General features: G+C 48.5%; 1 protein-coding gene across 1 annotated transcript in view; it reads left to right on the forward strand.

Annotated features, from left to right (window-relative positions):
* The window catches only part of col16a1 (collagen, type XVI, alpha 1), a 414,952-nt gene that overhangs the window by 358,524 nt on the left and 29,589 nt on the right, over positions 1–26,839 (forward strand). Inside the window, exons 47-52 of the mRNA XM_063033604.1 lie at positions 6,251–6,295; positions 8,754–8,798; positions 9,971–10,024; positions 14,305–14,358; positions 17,010–17,063; positions 17,945–17,989. Coding sequence (XP_062889674.1) covers positions 6,251–6,295; positions 8,754–8,798; positions 9,971–10,024; positions 14,305–14,358; positions 17,010–17,063; positions 17,945–17,989 — 297 coding nt within the window. The remainder of the gene's footprint in view (positions 1–6,250; positions 6,296–8,753; positions 8,799–9,970; positions 10,025–14,304; positions 14,359–17,009; positions 17,064–17,944; positions 17,990–26,839) is intronic.

Genomic DNA, 26,839 nt, shown 5'->3' on the forward strand with positions numbered 1-26,839 from the left:
TGCATGGAGATCCCTCTGTCCCCTCATCTCTCTAGTGGGCATGGAAATCCCTTTGTCCCCTCATCACACCAGTTTGCATGGAAATCCCTCTGTCCCCTCGCCTCTCCAGTGTGCATGGAAATCCCTCTGTCCCCTCACCTCTCCAGTGTGCATGGAAATCCCTCTGTTTCCTCGCCTCTCCATTGTCCATGGAAATCCCTCTGTCCCCTCACCCCTCCAGTGTGCATGGAAATCCCTCTGTCCCTCAGCAATCCAGTGTGCATGGAAATCCCTCTGTCCCCTGACCTCTCCAGTGTGCATGGGCTCTGTCCCCTCGTATCTCCAGTGTGCATGGAAATCCCTCTGTCCCCTCACCTCTCCAGTGTGCATGGAAATCCCTCTGTTCCCTCATCTCTCCACTGTGCATGGAGATCCCTCTGTCCCCTCATCTCTCTAGTGGGCATGGAAATCCCTCTGTCCCCTCACCTCTCCAGTGTGCATGGAAATCCCTCTGTCCCCTCGCCTCTCCAGTGTGCATGTAAATCCCTCTGTCCCCTCGCCTCTCCAGTGTGCATGGAAACCCCTCTGTCCCCTTGCCTCTCCAGTGTGCATGGAATTCCCTCTGTTTCCTCACCTCTCCATTGTGCATCGAAATCCCTCTGTCCCTCAGCGCTCTAGTGTGCATGGAAATACTTCTGTCCCTTCACCTCTCCAGTGTGCATGGGCTCTGTCCCCTCACCTCTCCAGTGTGCATGGAAATCCCTCTGTCCCTCAGCGCTCCAGTGTGCATGGAAATCCTTCTGTCCCCTCACCTCTCCAGTGTGCATGGGGTCTGTCCCCTCACCTCTCCAGTGTGCATGAAAATCCCTTTGTCCCCTCATCAGTGTGCATGGAAATCCCTTTGTCCTCTCGCCTCTCCAGTGTGCACGGAGATCCCTCTGTCCCCTCCTCTCTCCAGTGTGCATGGAAATCCTTTTGTCCACTCATCACTCCAGTGTGCATGGAAATCCCTCTGTCCCCTCATCTCTCCAGTGTGAATGGAAGTCCCTCTGTCCCCTCATTTCTCCAGTGTGCATGGAAATCCTTCTGTCCCCTCACCTCTCCAGTGTGCATGGGCTCTGTCCCCTCACCTCTCCAGTGTGCAAGGAAATCCCTCTGTCCCCTCATCTCTCCAGTGTGCATGTAAATCTGTCTGTCCCCTCTTCTTTCCATTGTGCATGGAAATCCCTTTGTCCCCTCATCACTCCAGTGTGCATGGAAATCCCTTTGTCCTCTCGCCTCTCCAGTGTGCATGGAAATCCCTCTGTCCCCTCACCTCTCCATTGTGCATGGGAATCCCTCTGTCCCCTCATCTCTCCAGTGTGCATGGAAGTCCCTCTGTTTCCTCATCTCTCCGGTGTGCATGGAGAATCCTCAGAACCCTCGCCTTTCCAGTGTGCATGGAGATCCCTCTGTCCCCTCATCTTTCCAGTGTGCATGGAAATCCCTCAGTCCCCTCATCTCTCCAGTGTGCATGGGCTCTGTCCCCTCACCTCTCCTGTGTGCCTGGAGATCCCTCTGTCCCCTCACCTCTCCAGTGTGCATGGAAATCCCTCTGTCCCCTCGCCTCTCCAATGTGCATGGAAATCCCTCTGTTTCCTCGCCTCTCCATTGTGCATGGAAATCCCTCTGTCCTCTCGCCTCTCCAGTGTGCATGGAAATCCCTCTGTCCCTCAGCGCTCTAGTGTGCATGGAAATCCTTCTGCCCCCTCACCTCTCCAGTGTGCATGGGCTCTGTCCCCTCACCTCTCCAGTGTGCAAGGAAATCCCTCTGTCCCCTCATCTCTCCAGTGTGCATGTAAATCTGTCTCTCCCCTCTTCTCTCCATTGTGCATGGAAATCCCTTTGTCCCCTCACTTCTCCAGTGTGCATGGAGATCCCTCTGTCCCCTCATCTCTCTAGTGGGCATGGAAATCCCTTTGTCCCCTCATCACACCAGTGTGCATGGAAATCCCTCTGTCCCCTCGCCTCTCCAGTGTGCATGGAAATCCCTCTGTCCCCTCGCCTCTCCAGTGTGCATGGAAATCCCTCTGTTTCCTCGCCTCTCCATTGTCCATGGAAATCCCTCTGTCCCCTCACCCCTCCAGTGTGCATGGAAATCCCTCTGTCCCTCAGCAATCCAGTGTGCATGGAAATCCCTCTGTCCCCTGACCTCTCCAGTGTGCATGGGCTCTGTCCCCTCGTATCTCCAGTGTGCATGGAAATCCCTCTGTCCCCTCACCTCTCCAGTGTGCATGGAAATCCCTCTGTTCCCTCATCTCTCCACTGTGCATGGAGATCCCTCTGTCCCCTCATCTCTCTAGTGGGCATGGAAATCCCTCTGTCCCCTCACCTCTCCAGTGTGCATGGAAATCCCTCTGTCCCCTCGCCTCTCCAGTGTGCATGTAAATCCCTCTGTCCCCTCGCCTCTCCAGTGTGCATGGAAACCCCTCTGTCCCCTTGCCTCTCCAGTGTGCATGGAATTCCCTCTGTTTCCTCACCTCTCCATTGTGCATCGAAATCCCTCTGTCCCTCAGCGATCTAGTGTGCATGGAAATACTTCTGTCCCCTCACCTCTCCAGTGTGCATGGGCTCTGTCCCCTCACCTCTCCAGTGTGCATGGAAATCCCTCTGTCCCTCAGCGCTCTAGTGTGCATGGAAATCCTTCTGTCCCCTCACCTCTCCAGTGTGCATGGGGTCTGTCCCCTCACCTCTCCAGTGTGCAAGGAAATCCCTCTATCCCCTCATCTCTCCAGTGTGCATGTAAATCTGTCTGTCCCCTCTTCTTTCCATTGTGCATGGAAATTCCTCTGTCTCCTCGTATCTCCAGTGTGCATGGAAATCCCTCTGTCCCCTCACCTCTCCAGTGTGCATGGAGATCCCTCTGTCCCCTCATCTCTCTAGTGGGCATGGAAATCCCTCTGTCCCCTCACCTCTCCAGTGTGCATGGAAATCCCTCTGTCCCTCAGCGCTCCAGTGTGCATGGAAATACTTCTGTCCCCTCACCTCTCCAGTGTGCATGGGCTCTGTTCCCTCACCTCTCCAGTGTGCATGGAAATCCCTCTGTCCCTCAGCGCTCTAGTGTGCATGGAAATCCTTCTGTCCCCTCACCTCTCCAGTGTGCATGGAGATCCCTCTGTCCCCTCATCTCTCTAGTGGGCATTGAAATCACTCTGTCCCCTCATCTCTCCAGTGTGCATGGAAATCCCTCTGTCCCCTCGCCTCTCCAGTGTGCATGGAAACCCCTCTGTCCCCTCGCCTCTCCAGTGTGCATGGAAATCCCTCTGATTCCTCGCCTCTCCATTGTGCATGGAAATCCCTCTGTCCCCTCGCCTCTCCAGTGTGCATGGAAATCCCTCTGTCCCTCAGCGCTCCATTGTGCATGGAAATCCCTCTGTCCCCTCACCTCTCCAGTGTGCATGGGCTCTGTCCCCTCACCTCTCCAGTGTGCATGTAAATCTATATGTCCCCTCTTCTCTCCATTGTGCATGAAAATCCCTTTGTCCCCTCATCAGTGTGCATGGAAATCCCTTTGTCCTCTCGCCTCTCCAGTGTGCACGGAGATCCCTCTGTCCCCTCCTCTCTCCAGTGTGCATGGAAATCCTTTTGTCCACTCATCACTCCAGTGTGCATGGAAATCCCTCTGTCCCCTCATCTCTCCAGTGTGAATGGAAGTCCCTCTGTCCCCTCATTTCTCCAGTGTGCATGGAAATCCTTCTGTCCCCTCACCTCTCCAGTGTGCATGGGCTCTGTCCCCTCACCTCTCCAGTGTGCAAGGAAATCCCTCTGTCCCCTCATCTCTCCAGTGTGCATGTAAATCTGTCTGTCCCCTCTTCTTTCCATTGTGCATGGAAATCCCTTTGTCCCCTCATCACTCCAGTGTGCATGGAAATCCCTTTGTCCTCTCGCCTCTCCAGTGTGCATGGAAATCCCTCTGTCCCCTCACCTCTCCATTGTGCATGGGAATCCCTCTGTCCCCTCATCTCTCCAGTGTGCATGGAAGTCCCTCTGTTCCCTCATCTCTCCGGTGTGCATGTAGAATCCTCAGACCCCTTGCCTTTCCAGTGTGCATGGAGATCCCTCTGTCCCCTCATCTCTCTAGTGGGCATTGAAATCCCTCTGTCCCCTCATCTCTCCAGTGTGCATGGAAATCCCTCTGTCCCCTCACCTCTCTGGTGTGCATTGAAATCCCTCTGTCCCCTCGCCTCTCCAGTGTGCATGGAAATCCCTCTGATTCCTCGCCTCTCCATTGTGCATGGAAATCCCTCTGTCCCCTCGCCTCTCCATTGTGCATGGAAATCCCTCTGTCCCTCAGCGCTCCAGTGTGCATGGAGATCCCTCTGTCCCCTCATCTCTCCAGTGTGCATGGAAATCCCTCAGTCCCCTCATCTCTCCAGTGTGCATGGAAATCCCTCTGTCCCCTCATCTCTCCAGTGTGCATGGAAATCCCTCTGTCCCCTCACCTCTGCAGTGTGCATGGTGATCCCTCTGAAACATCGGTTTCGGTGTGTATCATTTCTTAACTTCACATACGTCAATGTCTCTTCATCCACCTAACTATATCCTCGACTAACTCAAAACATGGTTAAATATTAAGTTTATTGTCCTGAAACATATGCTGAAATGCATTGCTGACAACTAATCAAATCAGTGAGGATTTGCTGGCTAGCCCTTGAATGTCGCCACACTTCTGGTGCTGAAGACTATCTGACAACTTACTGACACCAACCCATAATTTGCGAGGAATCTGGAGCACGTAAAGGAAACCCATGTACATACTCTTTACAGACAGGAGCAGAATCGAACCCTGATCTTACAGACAGGAACAGAATCGAACCGATCTTACAGACAGAAGCAGAATCGAACCCTGATCTTACAGACAGGAGCAGAATCGAACCCTGATCTTATAGACAACAGCGGAATCGAACCCTGATCTCGCAGACAGGAGCAGAATCGAACCCTGATCTTACAGACAGGAGCAGGATCGAACCCTGATCTTACAGACAGCAGCAGAATCGAGCCCTGATCGTACAGACATGAGCAGATTTGAACCCTGATCTTACAGACAGGAGCAAAATCGAACCCTGATCTTACAGACAGCAGGAGAATCGAACCCTGGTCGTACAGACACAAGCAGATTTGAACCCTGATCTTACAGACAGTAGAATCAAAACAGAAACTGCTATATTATCATGCCGACACTCACTGTTCCCTTTCACAAATGCATGCTGGCTCTGGCTCTGCTAGTCTCCCCTTGGTACACACCATGCACACTCTTGACTTCTGACCAGGAGCCAGCACTCCCCTGTGTCTCGGAATCAGAATCAGGTTTATTGTCACCAGCATGTGACGGAAATTTGTTAACTTAGCCGCAGCAGTTCAATGCAATTTATAATCTAACAGAGAGAAAAAAATAATAAATAATAATAATAATAATATCTGAACAAGTAAATCAATTACATATATTGAATAGATTTTTTAAAATGTGTAAGAACAGAAATACTCTATATTTAAAAAAAAGTGAGGTAGTATCCAAAGATTCAACATCCAGTTAGGAATCGGACGGCAGAGGGGAAGAAGCTGAGTGTGTGCCTTCAGGCTTCTGTACCCCTAGCTGATGGTAACAATGAGAAAAGAGCATGCCCTAGGTGCTGGAGGTCTTTAATAATGGACACTGCCTTTCTGAGACACCGCTCCCTGAAGATGTGCTGGGTGTTTTGTAGGCTGGTACCCAGGATGGATTTGACTAGATTTACAACCTTCTGCAGCTTCTTTCATTCCTGTGCAGTAGCCTCTCCATACCAGACAGTGATGCAGCCTCATTCAACACAATCCTTGCTGACTGTAGCCTCTCCTAGTCACACAGGCATGAGTGAAAGTTTCAGGACACATAGGAGGCATGGTGTTACTGGAACCGTCCTCATGAGGAGCAACAGCAAATGGGCTCTGGAAGGACCTAATTTGCACCAGGACTTGAGAGGTTACGTGATAGAATGATAAAAGAGAGTGGAATGAATAGATATACAGAAGCTGGAATGATTTTGTGAATTAAAGTTCAAATTGGATTGGTAAATTTTAGAACTGATATCAAAAGTGCTTCCCTGTGGAGTAGGGAGCTCCTGCTGTAATTTCTCTGGTGACGGAATGTGATTTACTGTACGCCACTATCGACATGACTCTAACTGTCCCATATGGAAATACCCAGTACCAACACATGCCTCTTAGTTACTACTTCTGTACTTTCTTTCCCCAGGGCTCTCCAGGGCTCCGAGGATATCCAGGGCCACCGGGCCAATCGGTAAGCCTAGCTTTAAACAGTGACCCTAGACAGAAGCAGCTTGTCAGTTCATCCCGTTTATATCACTGAGTAAACCCAGCACTTTCTACCCCCGTGACTTATGCCCAGTCAGGAGCTGAGTGGTGCAGCAGAAACACCATCCACCCCCACCCCCATGAGTTGTATTTATCAGGGGTTTTGAGATGTCAGTGAAAGGAAGCTGCTACCACTGAACAGTGAAAGCTCAAGTGCAGAGGAAAAGGACCAGCATTAGACCCCCAAACCTGCCCTAACATTCATTGGATCATTGCTGATCTACTCCAGTTCTGTTTTTCTGCATATTCCTTTTATTATTATTATTATCCAAAATTAACTTGAGTACATCAAAGTAAGCAACACTTACAATGTCTCAAGAAAAAAAAATATTATTTTAAAGATGGAAAAGTTTTTGGTGATAGTGGAAAAAAACCCTACTAAGCAAGAAAAAGTGGGAGGAAAACCCCATTAGATCTTCAACCCCAGAGCCATGCATCATACAAAAAGCTTCTAAAGATAAACATCAAACCACCAGCAAAAAAAAATGTACCAAAAATTTACAATTAGATCGTGGAGGAAATCTATCAATTAACTCAAATGATATAACAAGCAAATGAACCCCATCTTTTCTCAAAATCAAATAAAGGTTCAAAGGTTCGACTTCTAATTTTCTCCAAACTAAGACATAGCATCACTTGAGACATTGTGACAAAGTGGGAGCTGATGTATCCTTCCACTTCAACAAAATGGCCCTGCTAGTTATCAATGTAACAAATGCAATAACATGTTGGTCAGACACAGAGATACCACGGATATTTTGAGGAATTATTCCAAAAAGCACAGTTAATTTGTTAGGTTGTAAATTAATTTTAAGTGCTTTAGAAATTGTCGAAAAAACTGACTTCCAGAACTGTTCCAGTATAGAACAAGACCAAAACATGTGTGTCAGTGTCACTGTCTCAGTTTTACATCTATCACAATAACTATCAGCATTAGGAAATATTTTAGACAGTCTCTCCGTCGTCAAATGGTAACGATGTACAATTTTAAATTGGATCAGTGAATGACTAGCACAGATCGAAGAAGAGTTAACCAGCTTCAGAATCCGCGTCCAATCCTCCATCATAAAAGTCAAATTGGGTTCCTTTTCCCAATCTTGTTTAATCTTAAGTAAAGGAGGCTTATCCCATTGTAATAATAAATTATAAATTCTTCCAATAGAACCCTTCATCGAAGGGTTCATACTCATAATAGTATCTAACAGGTCAGCATCCAATATGTAAGGAAAATGACTTAAATATTTTTATGAAAAAATGTCTAACTTGAAGGTATTGTAAAAAGTGTGAGTATGAAAGAAAATATTTATCAACTAATTGTTCAAAAGACATCAACCTATCTTCTTTAAATAAATCAAAAAAAGAATTAATATCTTTATTTTTCCAAAGTGAAAAAATTGGATCACTCAAAGAAGGCTTAATAAAGTAATTTTGATAAATTAAACTACGAAGTTTAAATTTTTTAAGATTAAAAAAATTGCAGAACTGCAGCCAAATTTGTAAAGAATGCTTAATCACCGGGTATAGGTTTAAAATAGCAACTTCCTTACTTCCTACAACATTCATCTGATCTGTTCATCCACATCTGAGGGTCAGGGCCAATAGGCCCAGAAATTCCGCTTCCCCAAACATTTCTCTGCTTTCAGCTCTACATGCCCTGCTCTATATTTTGAGACTGTGACTGGTGGGGGGGGGGGGGGGGAATTTCTCCTCCCCATTTCTGCCCTACGAGAACTTTGTACATTTCAGTGAGATCATGCCCCCCCAACCTCGCGGCTGGCCTGTATCCTATTGAACAGGAATTCCACGTCACTTTCAGGGAATCTGGGATCTCCTACTCTGCCCTGCAGCCTCTCTCTCCTTTCCAGTGTTGCTGTGGGGTGTGTACTTCCCAGAGCTGATGCCTTCCTCAAATCACCGAATAGCAGCTGGGAATCCATTTCCAGTGCCTAATGCCTGGTGTAAACAGTTGTGGTCTTTCACGTATTGTTTTTCAATTTCTTTTTTTTTGTAATTCATTTTTTATTGAATTTTTTGTATGGGGGGAGTCAAACCCCCACCTGGAAAACCAATCTCCTGTGCTGCAAGACTTGGAATGCCAAGCCAAGTGTGGGGAATCAAAGGTCATCAGATTGCCTGCTCCCAAACCACAGCTCACCAGATCCACTGTTCTCCCCATTCCCTTCACTGAAACGAAAAAGTACCGAACTTCGTAGGTGGAGCAGAGACATAGTCAATGTTTCAGGTTTCAGACCCTTCACCCTTCCTCTGCCTCTCTCCTTGTAGTTGCTGCCTGACTCGCTGGGTGTTTCTGCATTTTCTGTTCCAGATTTCCAGCGTCTGCCATTGTTCAATTTTCATAGTTTGGGTCTTGTTTTTCCCTATAGGGACCCCCTGGGTTTCCTGGCTCTCCTGGGCCCCCTGGAACACCTGTGAGTATCTTTGGAGAGAAAGCTTTTTTTAACGTATTTCCAATTTTGGAGGAGTGGTGGAGAACTGGAACAAGAGGGCTTTCAAAGGCAGGGCAGTGAAACACACTGAGCCCCCATTAACACAGGATGCAGTATTCCAGGGACCAACATCTGCCAGGAGGTTTTGGTGCTGAATTATTAGCCCAACATTACCTCCTGTTGGATCTAGTGATGTTATGATCCAGAAGTTTCTTTGGAAGTTAAGACTGGGGGCATTAAACCTGTGGTTATGTCTATTTTATTAGGTACTCATGACAATGAGATGATGATAACCTATTCACTCCACAGGAGGGGGAGCAGGCATTTGCCTGAGAACAAAGAGAACAAAGAACCAAGCGGTTGTGTATGACTTGTACTAAAACCTAACTCAGACAGATAGAGAAAATCCATTGATAAGATGGTCAGATTCAGTGGTGTGGCATAGACTGCAGATAAACTGCAAGAGAAACACGGAACAAGTTGGACTATAATCACTGAAAATCCGCTGATCAATTGCAGATAAATAGGTGATTATATGAATATGTGGGTAGGCATAAAGAAATAATGAAATAATTAGCTGACACATGCATATTCTCGAGCACAATTGCCGTACCTGCTGAGCTGCCAAATCCATGGTTGTGACACCAGGCTGATGAAGCCATCACTCAGCAGCCTGGGGTATAGGGCAGAGATATACCCCATGTTACAGTCCCCCAACTCTCTCTGCAACCTCAGCTATGATTTCCCTCCTGTAGATTGCTTATACTTCCCTTCCCTCTGAATCCTGTGGAGTCACATACATACAGGATTGAGAAGGAAGGGAAGCTCAGGGAATTGGGCATCAGAGTGTCAAGCCAGCATTTATCGCCCATCCCTAACTGCCCTTGGGAACATTGAGATGAGCCCCTTTCTGTAACCACTGCAATCCTTACATTGTAGTTGCTGTTGGCTGAGTACTTCTAGGATTTCAGCCTAGTAGTGATGCAGGAACAGCAATGTACTTCCAGATGAGGACGTTGTCCAACTTGGAGGGATGGTGTTCCTGAATTTCATAGAAACAACCAGTAGGATGTGAGAAACATCAAAGACTCTGGCAGCTCCCAAGGAGTGATTGTATTGAGACTCTTTCTTCAGAATTTGTCTTTCACCAACAGGGTCTACCCGGAGAACGGGGATTAAGTGGAGTGCCTGGACAGAAAGGAGAACAGGTGAGCCTAACCCTGTAGCAGAACTTGCTCATGTATTGTCGGGAGTGGAGAGTGGGGGCCCTGAGGCTTCCTAATGGTAGACTGGAAAAATGTGGTCTCAGCAATGAGGTTCACTGTAGGGGATGAGGTGTGGTGTTGAGTGTGATGTGTGTTGGCTGTGAGGTGTAGTGTTGAGTGTAAGGCTTGGTGTGTGTGAGGCTCGGTGTTGAGGGTGACGTGTGGTGTTGGGTGTGAGGTTCGGTGTTGAGGGTGAAATGTGGTGTTAAGTGAGTGAGGGGTGGGAGGTGTGCTTCAGTGTTGGGGATGGTGAGCAGTGGGAATGTGGTGTGGTGTTGGGGTGAGGTGTAGTGTTGGGTGTGCGGTTTGGTTGGGTGTGCAATGTAGTGTTGGGAATGAGGTGTGCTGGGAATGAGATATGGGTTATGTTTTAGTGTGGAGTTGAGATATGGTGTTGGGTGTGGGATAGGGTGTTGGGTGTGGGGTAGGGTTTTGGGTATGGGGTATGGTGTTGGGTGTGAGGTGTAATGTTGGGAGTGAGGTGTATTGGGAATGAGATGTGGAGTATGTTTCAGTGTGGAGTTGAGATATGGTATTGGGTATGGGGTATAGTGTTGGGTGTGAGGTATGGTGTTGGGTGTGATGTTTGGTGTTGGGGTGTGGGGTATGGTGTGTGTGGAGTGTGGTGTTGGGTGTGAGGTATGATGTTGGGTGTGATGTTTGGTGTTGGGGTGTGGAATATGGCGTTGGGTGTGGGATATGGTGTTGGGTGTGGGGTATAGTGTTGGGTGTGAGGTACGGTGTTGGGTGTGATGTTTGGTGTTGGGGTGTGGGGTATGGTGTTGGGTATGGGGTGTGGTGTTGGGTGTGATGTTTGGTGGGGTGTGGGCTATGGTGTTGAGGAGTGGGGTATGGTATTGGGTGTAGGGTAGGGTGTTGGGTGTGGGGTATGGTGTTGGGTGTGGGGTGTGGTGTTGGGTATGGGGTATGGTGTTATGCATGATGTTTGGTATTGGGGTGTGGAGTATGGTGTTATGTGTAATGTTGGGGTGTGGGGTATGGTGTTATGTGTGAGGTGTGGGGTATGGTGTTGGGTGTGGGGTATGGTGTTGGGTGTGATGTTTGGTGTTGGGGTGTGGGGTATGGTGTTTGTGGGGTGTGGTGTTGGGTGTGAGGTATGGTGTTGGGTGTGATGTTTGGTGTTGGGGTGTGGGATATGGCGTTGGGTGTGGGATATGGTGTTGGGTGTGGGGTATAGTGTTGGGTGTGAGGTATGGTGTTGGGTGTGATGTTTGGTGTTGGGGTGTGGGGTATGGTGTTGGGTATGGGGTGTGGTGTTGGGTGTGATGTTTGGTGGGGTGTGGGCTATGGTGTTGAGGAGTGGGGTATGGTGTTGGGTGTGGGGTATGGTGTTGGGTGTGAGGTGTGATGGGTGTGGGGTATGGTGTTGGGTGTGGGGTGTGGTGTTGGGTATGGGGTATGGTGTTATGCATGATGTTTGGTATTGGGGTGTGGAGTATGGTGTTATGTGTAATGTTGGGGTGTGGGGTATGGTGTTATGTGTGAGGTGTGGGGTATGGTGTTGGGGTGTGGGGTATGGTGTGTGTGGGGTGTGGTGTTGGGTGTGAGGTATGGTGTTGGGTGTGAGGTATGGTGTTGGGTGTGATGTTTGGTGTTGGGGTGTGGAGTATGGTGTTAATGTGTAATGTTGGGGTGTGGGGTATGGTGTTATGTGTGAGGTGTGGGGTATGGTGTTGGGTGTGGGGTATGGTGTTGGGTGTGATGTTTGGTGTTGGGGTGTGGGGTATGGTGTGTGTGGGGTGTGGTGTTGGGTGTGAGGTATGGTGTTGGGTGTGATGTTTGGTGTTGGGGTGTGGGATATGGCGTTGGGTGTGGGATATGGTGTTGGGTGTGGGGTATAGTGTTGGGTGTGAGGTATGGTGTTGGGTGTGATGTTTGGTGTTGGGTGTGATGTTTGGTGTTGGGGTGTGGGGTATGGTGTTGGGTATGGGGTGTGGTGTTGGGTGTGATGTTTGGTGGGGTGTGGGCTATGGTGTTGAGGAGTGGGGTATGGTGTTGGGTGTGGGGTATGGTGTTGGGTGTGAGGTGTGATGGGTGTGGGGTATGGTGTGGGGTGTGGTGTTGGGTATGGGGTATGGTGTTATGCATGATGTTTGGTATTGGAGTGTGGAGTATGGTGTTATGTGTAATGTTGGGGTGTGGGGTATGGTGTTATGTGTGAGGTGTGGGGTATGGTGTTGGGTGTGGGGTATGGTGTTGGGTGTGATGTTTGGTGTTGGGGTGTGGGGTATGGTGTGTGTGGGGTGTGGTGTTGGGTGTGAGGTATGGTGTTGGGTGTGAGGTATGGTGTTGGGTGTGATGTTTGGTATTGGGGTGTGGGATATGGCGTTGGGTGTGGGATATGGTATTGGGTGTGGGGTATAGTGTTGGGTGTGGGGTATGGTGTTGGGTGTGAGGTATGGTGTTGGGTGTGATGTTTGGTGTTGGGGTGTGGGGTATGGTGTTGGGTATGGGGTGTGGTGTTGGGTGTGATGTTTGGTGGGGTGTGGGCTATGGTGTTGAGGAGTGGGGTATGGTGTTGGGTGTGGGGTATGGTGTTGGGTGTGAGGTGTGATGGGTGTGGGGTATGGTGTTGGGTGTGGGGTGTGGTGTTGGGTATGGGGTATGGTGTTATGCATGATGTTTGGTATTGGGGTGTGGAGTATGGTGTTATGTGTAATGTTGGGGTGAGGGGTATGGTGTTATGTGTGAGGTGTGGGGTATGGTGTTGGGTGTGGGGTATGGTGTTGGGTGTGATGTTTGGTGTTGGGGTGTGGGGTATGGTGTGTGTGGGGTGTGGTGTTGGGTGTGAGGTATGGTGTTGGGTGTGAGGTATGGTGTTGGGTGTGATGTTTGGTGTTGGGGTGTGGGGTATGGTGTGTGTGGGGTGTGGTGTTGGGTGTGAGGTATGGTGTTGGGTGTGAGGTATGGTGTTGGGTGTGATGTTTGGTGTTGGGGTGTGGGATATGGCGTTGGGTGTGGGATATGGTGTTGGGTGTGGGATATAGTGTTGGGTGTGAGGTATGGTGTTGGGTGTGATGTTTGGTGTTGGGGTGTGGGGTATGGTGTTGGGTATGGGGTGTGGTGTTGGGTGTGATGTTTGGTGGGGTGTGGGCTATGGTATTGAGGAGTGGGGTATGGTATTGGGTGTGAGGTGTGGTGATGGGTGTTGGGTGTGGGGTGTGGTGTTGGGTATGGGGTATGGTGTTATGCATGATGTTTGGTATTGGGGTGTGGAGTATGGTGTTATGTGTAATGTTGGGGTGAGGGGTATGGTGTTATGTGTGAGGTGTGGGGTATGGTGTTGGGTGTGGGGTATGGTGTTGGGTGTGATGTTTGGTGTTGGGGTGTGGGGTATAGTGTGTGTGGGGTGTGGTGTTGGGTGTGAGGTATGGTGTTGGGTGTGAGGTATGGTGTTGGGTGTGATGTTTGGTGTTGGGGTGTGGGATATGGTGTTGGGTGTGGGGTATAGTGTTGGGTGTGGGGTATGGTGTTGGGTATGGGGTGTGGTGTTGGGTGTGATGTTTGGTGGGGTGTGGGCTATGGTGTTGAGTAGTGGGGTATGGTACTGGGTGTGGGGTATGGTGTTGGGTGTGAGGTGTGGTGATGGGTGTGAGGTGTGGTGTTGGGGTGTGGGGTATGGTGTTGGGTGTGGGGTATGGTGTTGGGTGTGGGGTATAGTGTTGTGTGTGATGTTTGGTATTGGGGTGTGGGGTATGGTGTTGGGTGTGATGTTTGGTATTGGGGTGTGGAGTATGGTGTTATGTGTGATGTTTGGTGTTGGGGTATGGTGTTACGTGTGATGTTTGGTGTTGGGGCATGGGGTGTGGTGTTGGGTGTGGGGTATGGTGTTGGGTGTGATGTTTGGTATTGGGGTATGGGGTATGGTGTTGGCTGTGAGGTGTGGTGTTGGGAGTGAGGTGTGTTGTGAATGAGATGTGGGTGTGCTTTTTAGTGTGGAGTTGAGATATGGCATTGGGAGGGAGGACTGAGGGGCATGTTTTGGTGTGGGGTGTGTTTCAGTGTTGCATTTGGTATGTGGTGGGCATGGGGCATGGTGTTGAGTGGGAGTCAGTGTTACTCCCTACATTGCCTCCTGAGCTGGTTCACTGGCACCTGCTCTGTGGGAACAGCTGGGTCGGATCAGCAGCTGGGTCACTGAACCCCTCGCAGGTCAGACATGGACTGCTGGAGTAACACTGTTGTGATGTGTTTGCCCCCAGGGTCCTCCAGGATCCTCTGGATACCCCGGAGCAGCAGGGATGCCTGGTCTCCCGGTAGGTTTGATGTTTGCAATATTCACACCCGCTGTGGGAGTGTGCGGGTTCAGACCCTTCTGGTCAAGGTGGCAGTCATGCTGCACCCTCCATCTTGACTGGAAGGTGAGGGACAACGGGGATAAATGGGTGGTGTGCAGAAAACAGGATTGTTTTGCTGTTGTTTTGTTGCTTCTTGTATTCAATTTTGTTGTGCTTTATGTTGTTTTACTGAGCATTGCAGGCATGTTATGTTGGTGCCAGAATGTGTGTGACACTTACATGTTTACACTAACTGTGCATTTCACTGTCTGCTAACATGTATGGGTGAGAAATCTACATCAAACTCAGAATCCTTGAGGGAGAGATGAGAGCAGCATCTGTAAGGCAGGTGTATTCTCACAGTGTGAGGTAAGGAGTTCCGGCATCTACTCAGTCCACATTGCCCAACTTGGAGGAAGACATGTCCTTGGCAGCTTTGCTGAGCCTTGCTTTCCAGACAGTGGATATCACAGGTGGGAGAGGTGCTGATGAGAAAGCCTCAGTGACCTGCTGTTGTCTCATGCAGTGGTAGTGGAGTGTTCAATGTTAAATTGAATTGACTTTTTTTGTTACATCCTTCACATATATGAGGAATAAAAATCTTTATGTTATGTCTCCATCTGAATGTGCAATGTGCAATTTTAAGTCATTTCTAATAAATGTACACCAGGATAGTCAATATAGCATAGAAATACAATTGTATCGGAGTGAATTATCAGTCTGATGACGTAGTGGAAGAAGCTGTCCCAGAGCCTGTTGGTCCTGGCTTTTATGCTATGGCATCGTTTCCCAGATGGTAGCAGCTGGAAAAGTTTGTAGTTGGGGTGACTCGGGTCCCCAATAACCCTTTTTTGATCTTTATACACCTGTCTTTGTAAATGTCCTGAATCGTGGGAGGTTCACAACTACAGATGCGCTGGGCTGTCCGCACCACTCTCTGCAGAGTCTTGCAATTGAGGGAGGTACAGTTCCCATACCAGGTAGTGATGCAGCCAGTCAGGATGCTCTCAATTGTGCCCCTGCAGAAAGTCCTTAGGATCTGGGAACTCATGCCAAACTTCTTCAACAGTCTGAGGTGAAAGAGGCGCTGTTGTGCCTTTTTCAAAACACAGCCGCTATGTACAGACCACGTGAGATCCTCAGTGATATTTATGCCGAGGAATTAAAGCTGTTCACCCTTTCAACCCCAGATCCATTGATGTCAATAGGGATTAACCTGTCTCCATTCCTCCTGTAGTCCACAACCAGCTCTTTTGTTTTTACAACATTGAGGGAGAGGTTGTTTTCTTGACACCACTGTGTCAGGGTGATGACGACTTCTCTGTAGGCTGCCTCGTTATTATTTGAGATAATGCCAATCAATGTGGTATCGTCAGCAAATTTAATTAGCAGATTGGAGCTGTAGGTAGTGACACATTCATGCATGTACAGAGAGTAAAGAAGGGGGCTTAGGACTCAGCCCTGAGGGCTGTGTTGAGTGAATGTCCTTGCAGTAGCTGGGAAACAATTGTTTATCCTGGATAGCATTTAACTCCTTGGAAGCTGATGGAGGTTCACTCACCCAGACAAGTGTAGAGTATTTATTACCACAGGCAGCTGTGGAGGCCAGGTCGTTGGGTGTATTTATGGCAGAGCTTGATAGATTCTTGATTGGGCATGACATCAAAGGTCATGGGAAGAAGGCCGGGGAATGGGGCTGAGGAGGGAAAAAAGAATCCACCATGATTCTACCCCTGTGTCTTATGATCTATAGTATTCCATCACACATATTCCTTGCAGATAGTGGGAAGGCCCTGAGAGGTACGTAGGAAATACTGTAGTGCACCCAGTATCTGGCCAGCTCTTGTAGTCACCATGACGATCAGTTGCCAGGAGTTACCCACCGCTATTCCATTTGCCTCCTGACTCCATCAGAGCTGAGTTGGTTCAGATATTGCAGTGGGAAGGTGCTGGAGACTGGGACTGATGTTACGTCAGCATCATTCAAACTAGGACCAGGTCTTGATCTTTGTATGTGTAGCAGTCGCTGTAGCCATGGACAGTGTGTCCAATAACTCCTGCACCTGGGTGTCAGTGTCTGGTAGATCAGCCAGCTCCATCACAGGCACTAGCCTCCCCACCATCAAGGGCATCTTCAAAAGACAGTGCCTGAATGGTGGTGAATCTGTGGAATTCTTTGCCACAGGCCGCTATGCCAAGTCTTTATGTATATTTAAGGCAGAAGTCATTAGATTCTTGACTGGTCAGGGCACAAAGGGATACAGGGAGAAAGCAAGAGATTAGGGCTGGGTGGAAAATTGGATCAGCCATGATGAATTGGTGGAGCAGACTCTATGGGCCAAATGGCTTCATTCTGCTCCTATATTTTATGGTCTTATGGTCTCATTACTACCATCGGGGAGGAGGTACTGGAGTCTTAAGACACACTGAATGTTCGAGGAACAGCTTCTCTCCCTTGGCTATCAGACTTCTGAACCCACGAATACTACCTCTCTATTCTCCTTTGGCACTATTTATTTATTTTAGATTTTAGTGTACGCTGTAATTTTTTTATGTCTGCTGCTGCTACAAAACAACAACCTTCATAACATACAGTAAATCTGATTCTGATTCTGAGTGTTTCTTTTCAGGGGCTGAAAGGAGAACGGGGTCCGATCGGACCTGAAGGAGAAAAGGGTGTTCCGGTAGGGAAACATTACAGAGTCTGTCTACTAACTCAACACCTATGATATTGAGGCCATTTTGTTTTCAGAGTATCTTGCTGTCAGGTTCCCCTTATGCTCCCTGTTCACTTCTGCTTCAAGAGTCCATGAAGAACACTCCATTTTCTTCAAAACTGATAAGAAACTCTGGCAAATTCTGTGTGCCCTCCAGTGGTCGTTCCAAGGCCTGGTGGACACCATCTAATGACTGGTGCAGGTAAGAAAGCCCAGTCAACTTTAAATCAGCAGCCAGAGTCCTAGATACATCCTAGCACCCTTTTCCACGGGCACAGGTCATTATAGAAGATCGAGCGGTGAATTGGGCCATTTGACTCAATGTGTTTGCAGCGACCATCACCCTGTCATTTACACCAATCTACATAAGTCTCAGGCAACACACATCAAAGTTGCTGGTGAACGCAGCAGGCCAAGCAGCATCTGTAGGAAGAGGTGCAGTCAACGTTTCAGGCTGAGACCCTTCGTCAGGACGTCTGCTTCGTCTCGTTCACCAGCAACTTTGATGTGTGTTGCTTGAATTTCCAGCATCTGCAGAATTCCTGTTGTTTACATAAGTCTCAATTGTTCCGGTCACACAATCAGGACCTTATCCCAGATAATGGCAACCAGAACATCACAGCAGTAATCAATACCCACATTCTCAGACTTACCCCACACTGGTGCACTTGTTTTTTGTCCCAATCTGTCTCCAGCCCATTTGCTATCTCTGCTGTGGTATTGATAGGAGCTCAGCCAGAACCAGCCTGTTTGCTTCCTCAGAGTCCCATTTTCCACCAATCATCATTCTATCTCTTCTATCACATAGTAGTTTCCCCTGTGGCTACTGACACTCCTCTCTCTTACAGGGCCCTCCTGGTATCCCTGGTATCCAAGGTCCAAGTGGCTCCATGGTGAGTACTGTGTTCAACTGAAATAAAGTGATTATGGAATGATTAGTGACGTCAGAAGCCACATACTGGACGATGCTGATGTGTTGGATAGCAGTGGGGTAAACATTTAACAGAGAACAGAGTGCGTAGATCAGAGAAGATGGAACATAGTGCATACAACATGGAGTATAGAACATGGAACAAAACATGAAACAGAGAACATGGAACACAGAATATAGTGCACAGAACATAGAAACATAGAAAACCTGCAACACATAGTCATAGTCATACTTTATTGATCCCGGGGGAAATTGGTTTTCGTTACAGTTGCACCATAAATAATAAATAGCAATAGAACATAAATAGTTAAATAATAGTATGTAAATTATGCCAGTAAATTATGAAATAAGTCCAGGACCAGCCTATTGGCTCAGGGTGTCTGACCCTCCAAGGGAGGAGTTATAAAGTTTGATGGCCACAGGCAGGAATGACTTCCTATGATGCTCTGTGTTGCATCTCCATGGAATGAGTCTCTGGCTGAATGTACTCCTGTGCCCACCCAGTACATTATGTAGTGGATGGGAGACATTGACCAAGATGGCATGCAACTTAGACAGCATCCTCTTTTCAGACACCACTGTCAGAGAGTCCAGTTCCATCCCCACAACATCACTGGCCTTACGAATGAATTTGTTGATTCTGTTGGTGTCTGCTACCCTCAGCCTGCTGTCCCAGCACACAACAGCAAACATGATAGCACTGGCCACCACAGACTCGTAGAATATCCTCAGCATCATCCAGCAGATGTTAAAGGACCGCAGTCTCCTCAGAAAATAGAGATGGCTCTGACCCTTCTTGTAGACAGCCTCAGTGTTCTTTGACCAGTCCAATTTATTGTCAATTCGTATCCCCTGGTATTTGTAATCCTCCATCATGTCTACACTGACCCCCTGGATGGAAACAGGGGTCACCGGTACCTTAGCTCTCCTCAGGTCTACCACCAGTTCCTTAGTCTTTTTCACATTAAGCTGCAGATAATTCTGCTCACACCATGTGACAAAGTTTCCTACTGTAGCCCTGTACTCAGCCTCATCTCCCTTGCTGATGCATCCAACTATGGCAGAGTCATCTGAAAACTTCTGAAGATGACAAGACTGTGCAGTAGTTGAAGTCCGAGGTGTAAATGGTGAAAAGAAAGGGAGACAAGACAGTCCCCTGTGGAGCCCCAGTGCTGCTGATCACTCTGTCGGACACACAGTGTTGCAAGCACACATACTGTGGTCTGCCAGTCAGGTAATCAAGAATCCATGATACCAGGGAAGCATCCACCTGCATCGCTGTCAGCTTCTCCCCCAGCAGAGCAGGGCGGATGGTGTTGAACGCACCGGAGAAGTCAAAAAACATGACCCTCACAGTGCTCGCTGGCTTGTCCAGGTGGGCGTAGACACGGTTCAGCAGGTAGACGATGGCATCCTCAACTCCTAGTCGGGGCTGGTAGGCGAACTGGAGGGGATCGGAGTGTGGCCTGACCATAGGCAGGAACAAGTCTCTCCAGGGTACAATACAGGCCCTTTGGCCCACAAAGCTGTGCCGAACATGCCCTTACTTTAGAAATTACCTAGGGTTACTCATAGAAGTGGTCTGAGAAGTGGCAGATGGAGTTCAACCCAGAGAAGTGTGAGGTGGTACACTTTGGAAGGACAAACTCCAAGGCAGAGTACACAGTAAATGGCAGGATACTTGGTAGTGTGGAGGAACAGAGGGATCTCGGAGGACATGTCCATAGATCCCTGAAAGTTGCCTCACAGGTGGATAGGGTAGTTAAGAAAGCTTATGGGGTGTTAGCTTTCCTAAGTCGAGTGATAGAGTTTAAGAGTCGCGATGTAGTGATGCAGCTCTATAAAACTCTGGTTAGGCACACTTGGAGTACTGTGTCCAGTTCTGGTCACCTCACTATAGGAAGGATGTGGAAGCATTGGAAAGGGTACAGAGGAGATTTACCAGGATGCTGCCTGGTTTAGAAAGTACACATTATGATCAGAGATTAAGGGAGCTAGGGCTTTACTCTTTGGAGAGAAGGAGGATGAGAGGAGACATGATAGAGGTGTACAAGATAATAAGAGGGATAGATAGAGTGGATAGCCAGCGCCTCTTCCCCAGGGCACCACTGCTCAGTACAAGAGGACATGGCTTTAATGTAAGGGGTGGGAAGTTCAAGGGGGATATTAGAGGAAGGTTTTTTATTCAGAGAGTGGTTGTTGCGTGGAATGCACTGCCTGAGTCAGTGGTGGAGGCAGATGCACTCATGAAGTTTAAGAGACTACTAGACAGGTATATGGAGGAATTTAAGGTGGGGGCTTATATGGGAGGCAGGGTTTGAGGATCGGCACAACATTGTGGGCCGAAGGGCCTGTACTGTGCTGTACTATTCTATGTTCTATGTTCTATTTTTCTGAGCTCCATGTACCTGTCCACGAGTCTCTTAAAAGACTTTGTCCTATCAGTGTCGCTGGCCGCTCATTCCACGCACTCACCACTCCCTGCGTAAAAAACTTACCCTGACATCTCCTCTGTACCTACTTCAAGTACCTTGAAACTATGCCCTCTCATGCTAGCCATTCCAGCCCTGGGAAAAAGCCTCTGACTATCCCTACGATCAATGCCGTTCATCATCTTATACACTTCTATCAGGTCTCCTCTAATCCTCCGTCGCTCCAAGGAGAAAAGGCCGAGTTCACGCTCCCCAATTCAGGCAACATCCTTGTAAATCTCCTCCGCACCCTATCTATAGTTTCCACATCCTTCCTGTAGTGAGGTGACCAGAACTAAGCACAATACTCCAAGTGGGGTCTGACCAGGGTCCGAAAAAGCTGCAACATTACCTCTTGGCCCCTGAACTCAATCCCACGATTGATGAGGGCCAATGCATCGTATGCTTTCTTAACCACAGAGTCAACCTACGCGGCAGCCTTGAGTGTCCTATGGACTTAGACCCCATGATCCCTCTGATCCTCCACACTGCTAAGTATTACCATTAATGCTATATTCTGCCATCATATCTGACCTACCAAAATGAACCACCTCACCCTTATCTGGGTTGAAATCTATCTGCCACTTCTCAGCCCAGTTTTGCATCCTATCAATGTACTGCTGTAACCTCTGACAGCTCTCCACACTATCCAGAACACCTCCAACCTTTATGTCATCAGCAAATTTACTTACCCATTCCTCCACTTCTTCATCCAGGTCATTTATAAAAATCGCAAAGAGCAGGGGTCCCAGAACAGATCCCTGAGGTGCACCACTGGTCACCGACTTCCATGCAGAATATGACCCATCTACAACCACTCTGCATTCTGTGGACAAGCCAGTTCTGGATCCACAAAGCAATGTCCCCTTTGATGCCATGCCTCCCTACTTTCTCAATAAATCTTGCATTGGGTACCTTATCAAATGCCTTGCTGAAATCCATATACAGTACAACTACTGCTCTACCTTCATCAAGGATTGACGGTGGATATGCAATGGCAGGCATTTAAAGGTTGCATGGATGAACTACAACAATTGTTCATCCCAGTTTGGCAAAAGAATAAATCAAGGAAGGTAGTGCACCCGTGGCTGACAAGAGAAATTAGGGATAGTATCAATTCCAAAGAAGTAGCATACAAATTAGCCAGAGAAAGTGGCTCACCTGAGGACTGGGAGAAATTCAGAGTTCAGCAGAGGAGGACAAAGGGCTTAATTAGGAAGGGGAAAAAAGATTATGAGAGAAAACTGGCAGAGAACATAAAAACGGACTGTAAAAGCTTTTATAGATATGTAAAAAGGAAAAGACTGATAAAGACAAATGTAGGTCCCCTGCAAACAGAAACAGGTGAATTGATTATGGGGAGCAAGGACATGGCAGACCAATTGAATAATTACTTTGGTTCTGTCTTCACTAAGGAGGACATAAATAATCTTCCAGAAATAGTAAGGGACAGAGGGTCCAGTGAGATGGAGGAACTGAGCGAAATACATGTTAGTAGGGAAGTGGTGTTAGGTAAATTGAAGGGATTGAAGGCAGATAAATCCCCAGGGCCAGATGGTCTGCATCCCAGAGTGCTTAAGGAAGTGGCCCAAGAAATAGTGGATGCATTAGTGATAATTTTTCAAAACTCGTTAGATTCTGGACTAGTTCCTGAGGATTGGAGGGTGGCTAATGTAACCCCACTTTTTAAAAAAGGAGGGAGAGAGAAACCGGGGAATTATAGGCCGGTTAGCCTAACGTCGGTGGTGGGGAAACTGCTGGAGTCAGTTATCAAGGATGTGATAACAGCACATTTGGAAAGCGGTGAAATGATCGGACAAAGTCAGCATGGATTTGTGAAAGGAAAATCATGTCTGACGAATCTCATAGAATTTTTTGAGGATGTAACTAGTAGAGTGGATAGGGGAGAACCAGTGGATGTGGTATATTTGGATTTTCAAAAGGCTTTTGACAAGGTCCCACATAGGAGATTAGTGTGCAAACTTAAAGCACACGGTATTGGGGGTAAGGTATTGGTGTGGGTGGAGAATTGGTTAGCAGACAGGAAGCAAAGAGTGGGAATAAACGGGACCTTTTCAGAATGGCAGGCGGTGACTAGTGGGGTACCGCAAGGCTCAGTGCTGGGACCCCAGTTGTTTACAATATATATTAATGACTTGGATGAGGGAATTAAATGCAGCATCTCCAAGTTTGCGGATGACACGAAGCTGGGTGGCAGTGTTAGCAGTGAGGAGGATGCTAAGAGGATGCAGGGTGACTTGGATAGGTTGGGTGAGTGGGCAAACTCATGGCAGATGCAATTTAATGTGGATAAATGTGAAGTTATCCACTTTGGTGGCAAAAATAGGAAAACAGATTATTATCTGAATGGTGGCCGATTAGGAAAAGGGGAGGTGCAACGAGACCTGGGTGTCATTATACACCAGTCATTGAAAGTGGGCATGCAGGTACAGCAGGCGGTGAAAAAGGCGAACGGTATGCTGGCATTTATAGCGAGAGGATTCGAGTACAGGAGCAGGGAGGTACTACTGCAGTTGTACAAGGCCTTGGTGAGACCACACCTGGAGTATTGTGTGCAGTTTTGGTCCCCTAATCTGAGGAAAGACATCTTTGCCATAGAGGGAGTACAAAGAAGGTTCACCAGATTGATTCCTGGGATGGCAGGTCTTTCATATGAAGAAAGACTGGATGAACTGGGCTTGTACTCGTTGGAATTTAGAAGATTGAGGGGGGATCTGATTGAAACGTATAAGATCCTAAAGGGATTGGACAGGCTAGATGCAGGAAGATTGTTCCCGATGTTGGGGAGGTCTAGAACGAGGGGTCACAGTTTGAGGATAGAGGGGAAGCCTTTTAGGACCGAGGTTAGGAAAAACTTCTTCACACAGAGAGTGGTGAATCTGTGGAATTCTCTGCCACAGCAAACTGTTGAGGCCAGTTCATTAGCTATGTTTAAAAGGAAGTTAGATATGGCCCTTGTGGCTACAGGGGTCAGGGGGTATGGAGGGAAGGCTGGGTTCTGAGTTGGATGATCAGCCATGATCATAATAAATGGCGGTGCAGGCTCGAAGGGCCGAATGGCCTACTCCTGCACCTATTTTCTATGTTTCTATGTTTCTATGTAATGTGTTTAGTCGCATTTCAAAATATTCAATCAGGCTTGTAAGGCACAACCTGCCTTTGACAAAGCCATGCTAATTATTCCTAATCATATTATGCCTCTCCAAATGTTCATAAATCCTGCCTCTCAGGATCTTCTCCATCAATTTACCAACTACTGAAGTAAGACTCACCGGTCTATAATTTTCTGGGCTATCTCTACTCCCTTTTTTGAATAAGGGAACAATATCCGCAGCCCTCCAATCCTCTGGAACCTCTCCTGTCCCCATTGATGATGCAAAGATCATTGCCAGAGGCTCAGCAATCTCCTCCCTCACCTCGCATAGCAGCCTGGGGATCATGGAAAATGGAACATGGAACAGAATACACAGAACGGAACATGAAACAGAGAACATGGAACACAGAACATAGTGCATAGAACATAATGAACATAGGGCATGCAACAATGAAACATAGAACACGGAACATGCAACAATGCAACATAGAACATGGAACAATGAAACATAGAACACAGAACATGGAACACGGAACATAGAACAATGAAACATCAAACACAGAACATGGAACAATGAAACATAGAACACGGAACATAGAATATTAAACATGGAACATTACAGTCTAACACATGCCCTTTGGCTCACTATGTTGTGCTGACCTTTTAACCCTACTTTAATACCAATCTAACCCTTTCCTCCTACATAGCCCCTATTTTTTTCGATCATCCATGAGTCGTTCAAATGCCCCCAATGTGTCTGCCTCTATCATCACCCCTGGCAGTGTGTTCTACACACGCACCACTCCCTGTGTGAAAAAAATAACCTTCTGCTGACATGCCCTCTATACATTCCTCCAAACACCTTAAAATTCTCACCCCTGCTATTTGCGATTTCTGCTTTCGAAGTAAAGTCTCTGGCTACTCTATGTATGCTTCTTATAATGTTAAACACGGAACAGGGAACTTAGAACACAGAACATGGAACAATGAAACATAGAACACGGAACATGGAACAGGAAACTTAAACTGCTCTTAAACGCATCTCCTCCATTTCACGTACATCTGCTCTCACTCCATCCTCCCACCACCCCACTAGGAATAGGGTTCCCCTGGTCCTCACCTACCACCCCACCAGCCTCCGGGTCCAACATATTATTCTCCGTAACTTCCGCCACCTCCAACGGGATCCCACCACTAAGCACATCTTTCCTTCCCCCCCTCTCTCTGCATTCCGCAGGGATCGATCCCTACACAACTCCCTTGTCCATTCGTCCCCCCCATCCCTCCCCACTGATCTCCCTCCTGGCACTTATCCATGTAAGCGGAACAAGTGCTACACATGCCCTTACACTTCCTCCCTTACCACCATTCAGGGCCCCAAACAGTCCTTCCAGGTGAGGCATCACTTCACCTGTGAGTCGACTGGGGTGATATACTGCGTCCGGTGCTCCCGATGTGGCCTTTTATATATTGGTGAGACCCGACGCAGACTGGGAGACCGCTTTGCTGAACATCTACGCTCTGTCCGCCAGAGAAAGCAGGATCTCCCAGTGGCCACACATTTTAATTCCACGTCCCATTCCCATTCTGACGTGTCTATCCACGGCCTCCTCTACTGTGAAGATGAAGCCGCACTCAGGTTGGAGGAACAACACCTTATATTCTGTCTGGGTAGCCTCCGGCCTGATGGCATGAACATTGACTTCTCTAACTTCCGCTAGGCCCCACCTCCCCCTCGTGCCCCAGCTGTTACTCATTTTTATGCACACATTCTTTCTCTCACTCTCCTTTTTCTCCCTCTGTCCCTCTGAATATACCTCTTGCCCATCCTCTGGGTCACCCCCCCCCCCGTCTTTCTCCCTAGGCCTCCTGTCCCATGATCCTCTCGTATCCCCTTTTGCCTATCACCTGTCCAGCTCTCGGCTCTATCCCTCCCCCTCCTGTCTTCTCCTATCATTTTGCATCTCCCCCTCCCCCTCCAGCTTTCAAATCCCTTACTCACTCTTCCTTCAGTTAGTCCTGACGAAGGGTCTCGGCCTGAAACGTCGACTGCGCCTCTTCCTATAGATGCTGCTTGGCCTGCTGCGTTCACCAGCAACTTTGATGTATGTTACAGGAAACTTAAAACACAGAACGTGGAACAATGACACCTAGGACATGGAACAGTGAACATAGAACACAGAACAGGGAACACCTGTCCCACCTGTCACAATCCACACCATCTTCCCCTCCCCACCTGTCCCTCTCCCCACCATCTCCCCTTCCCACCTGTCCGTCTCCCCACCATCTCCTCCTTCCCACCTGTCACAATCCACACCATCTCCCCTTCCCACCTGTCCACTCCCCACCATCTCTCCCTTCCCACCTGTCCACTCCCCGTCATCTCCCCTTTCCGCCTATCCCACTCCCCACCATCTCCCCCTTCCCACCTGTCCATCTCCCCCTTCCCATCTGTCACAATCCCCACCATCTCCCCTTTCCACCTGTCACAATCCCCACCATCTCCCCCTTCCCCCCATCCCACTCCCCACCATCTCCCCTTTCCACCTCTCCCACTCCCCACCATCTCCCCCTTCCTACCTGTCACACTCCCCACCATCTCCCCCTTCCCACCTGTCACACTCTCCAGCATCTCCCTTTCCCACCTGTCACAACCCACACCATCTCCGCCTTCCCCCCATCCCACTCCCCACCATCTCCCCTTTCCACCTCTCCCACTCCCCACCATCTCACCCTTCCCACCTGTCCATCTACCCCTTCCCATCTGTCACAATCCCCACCATCTCTCCTTCCAACCTGTCACAATCCCCCCCATCTCCCCCTTCCCCTCTGTCCCACTCCCCACCCTCCCCCTTCCCAGCTGTCACAATCCACACCACCTCCCGCTTCCCACCTGACACAATCCTCACCATCTCTCCATCGCACATTTCACAATCCACACCATATCCCTCTTCCCACCTGTCTATCTCCCCACCATCTCCTCCTTCCCACCTGTCACAATCCCCACCATCTCCCCTTCCCACCTGTCACAACCGACACCATCTCCCTCTTCCCACCTGTCCACTCCCCACCATCTCCCCTTTCCACCTCTCCCACTCCCCACCATCTCCCCCTTCCCACCTGTCCATCTCCCCCTTCCCATCTGTCACAATCCCTACCATCTCCCCTTCCCACCTGTCTGTCTACCCACCATCTCCCCCTTCCCACCTGTCACAATCCACACCAA

This window comes from Mobula hypostoma, chromosome 26, assembly GCF_963921235.1.
Source record: "Mobula hypostoma chromosome 26, sMobHyp1.1, whole genome shotgun sequence".
NCBI lineage: Eukaryota > Metazoa > Chordata > Chondrichthyes > Myliobatiformes > Myliobatidae > Mobula > Mobula hypostoma.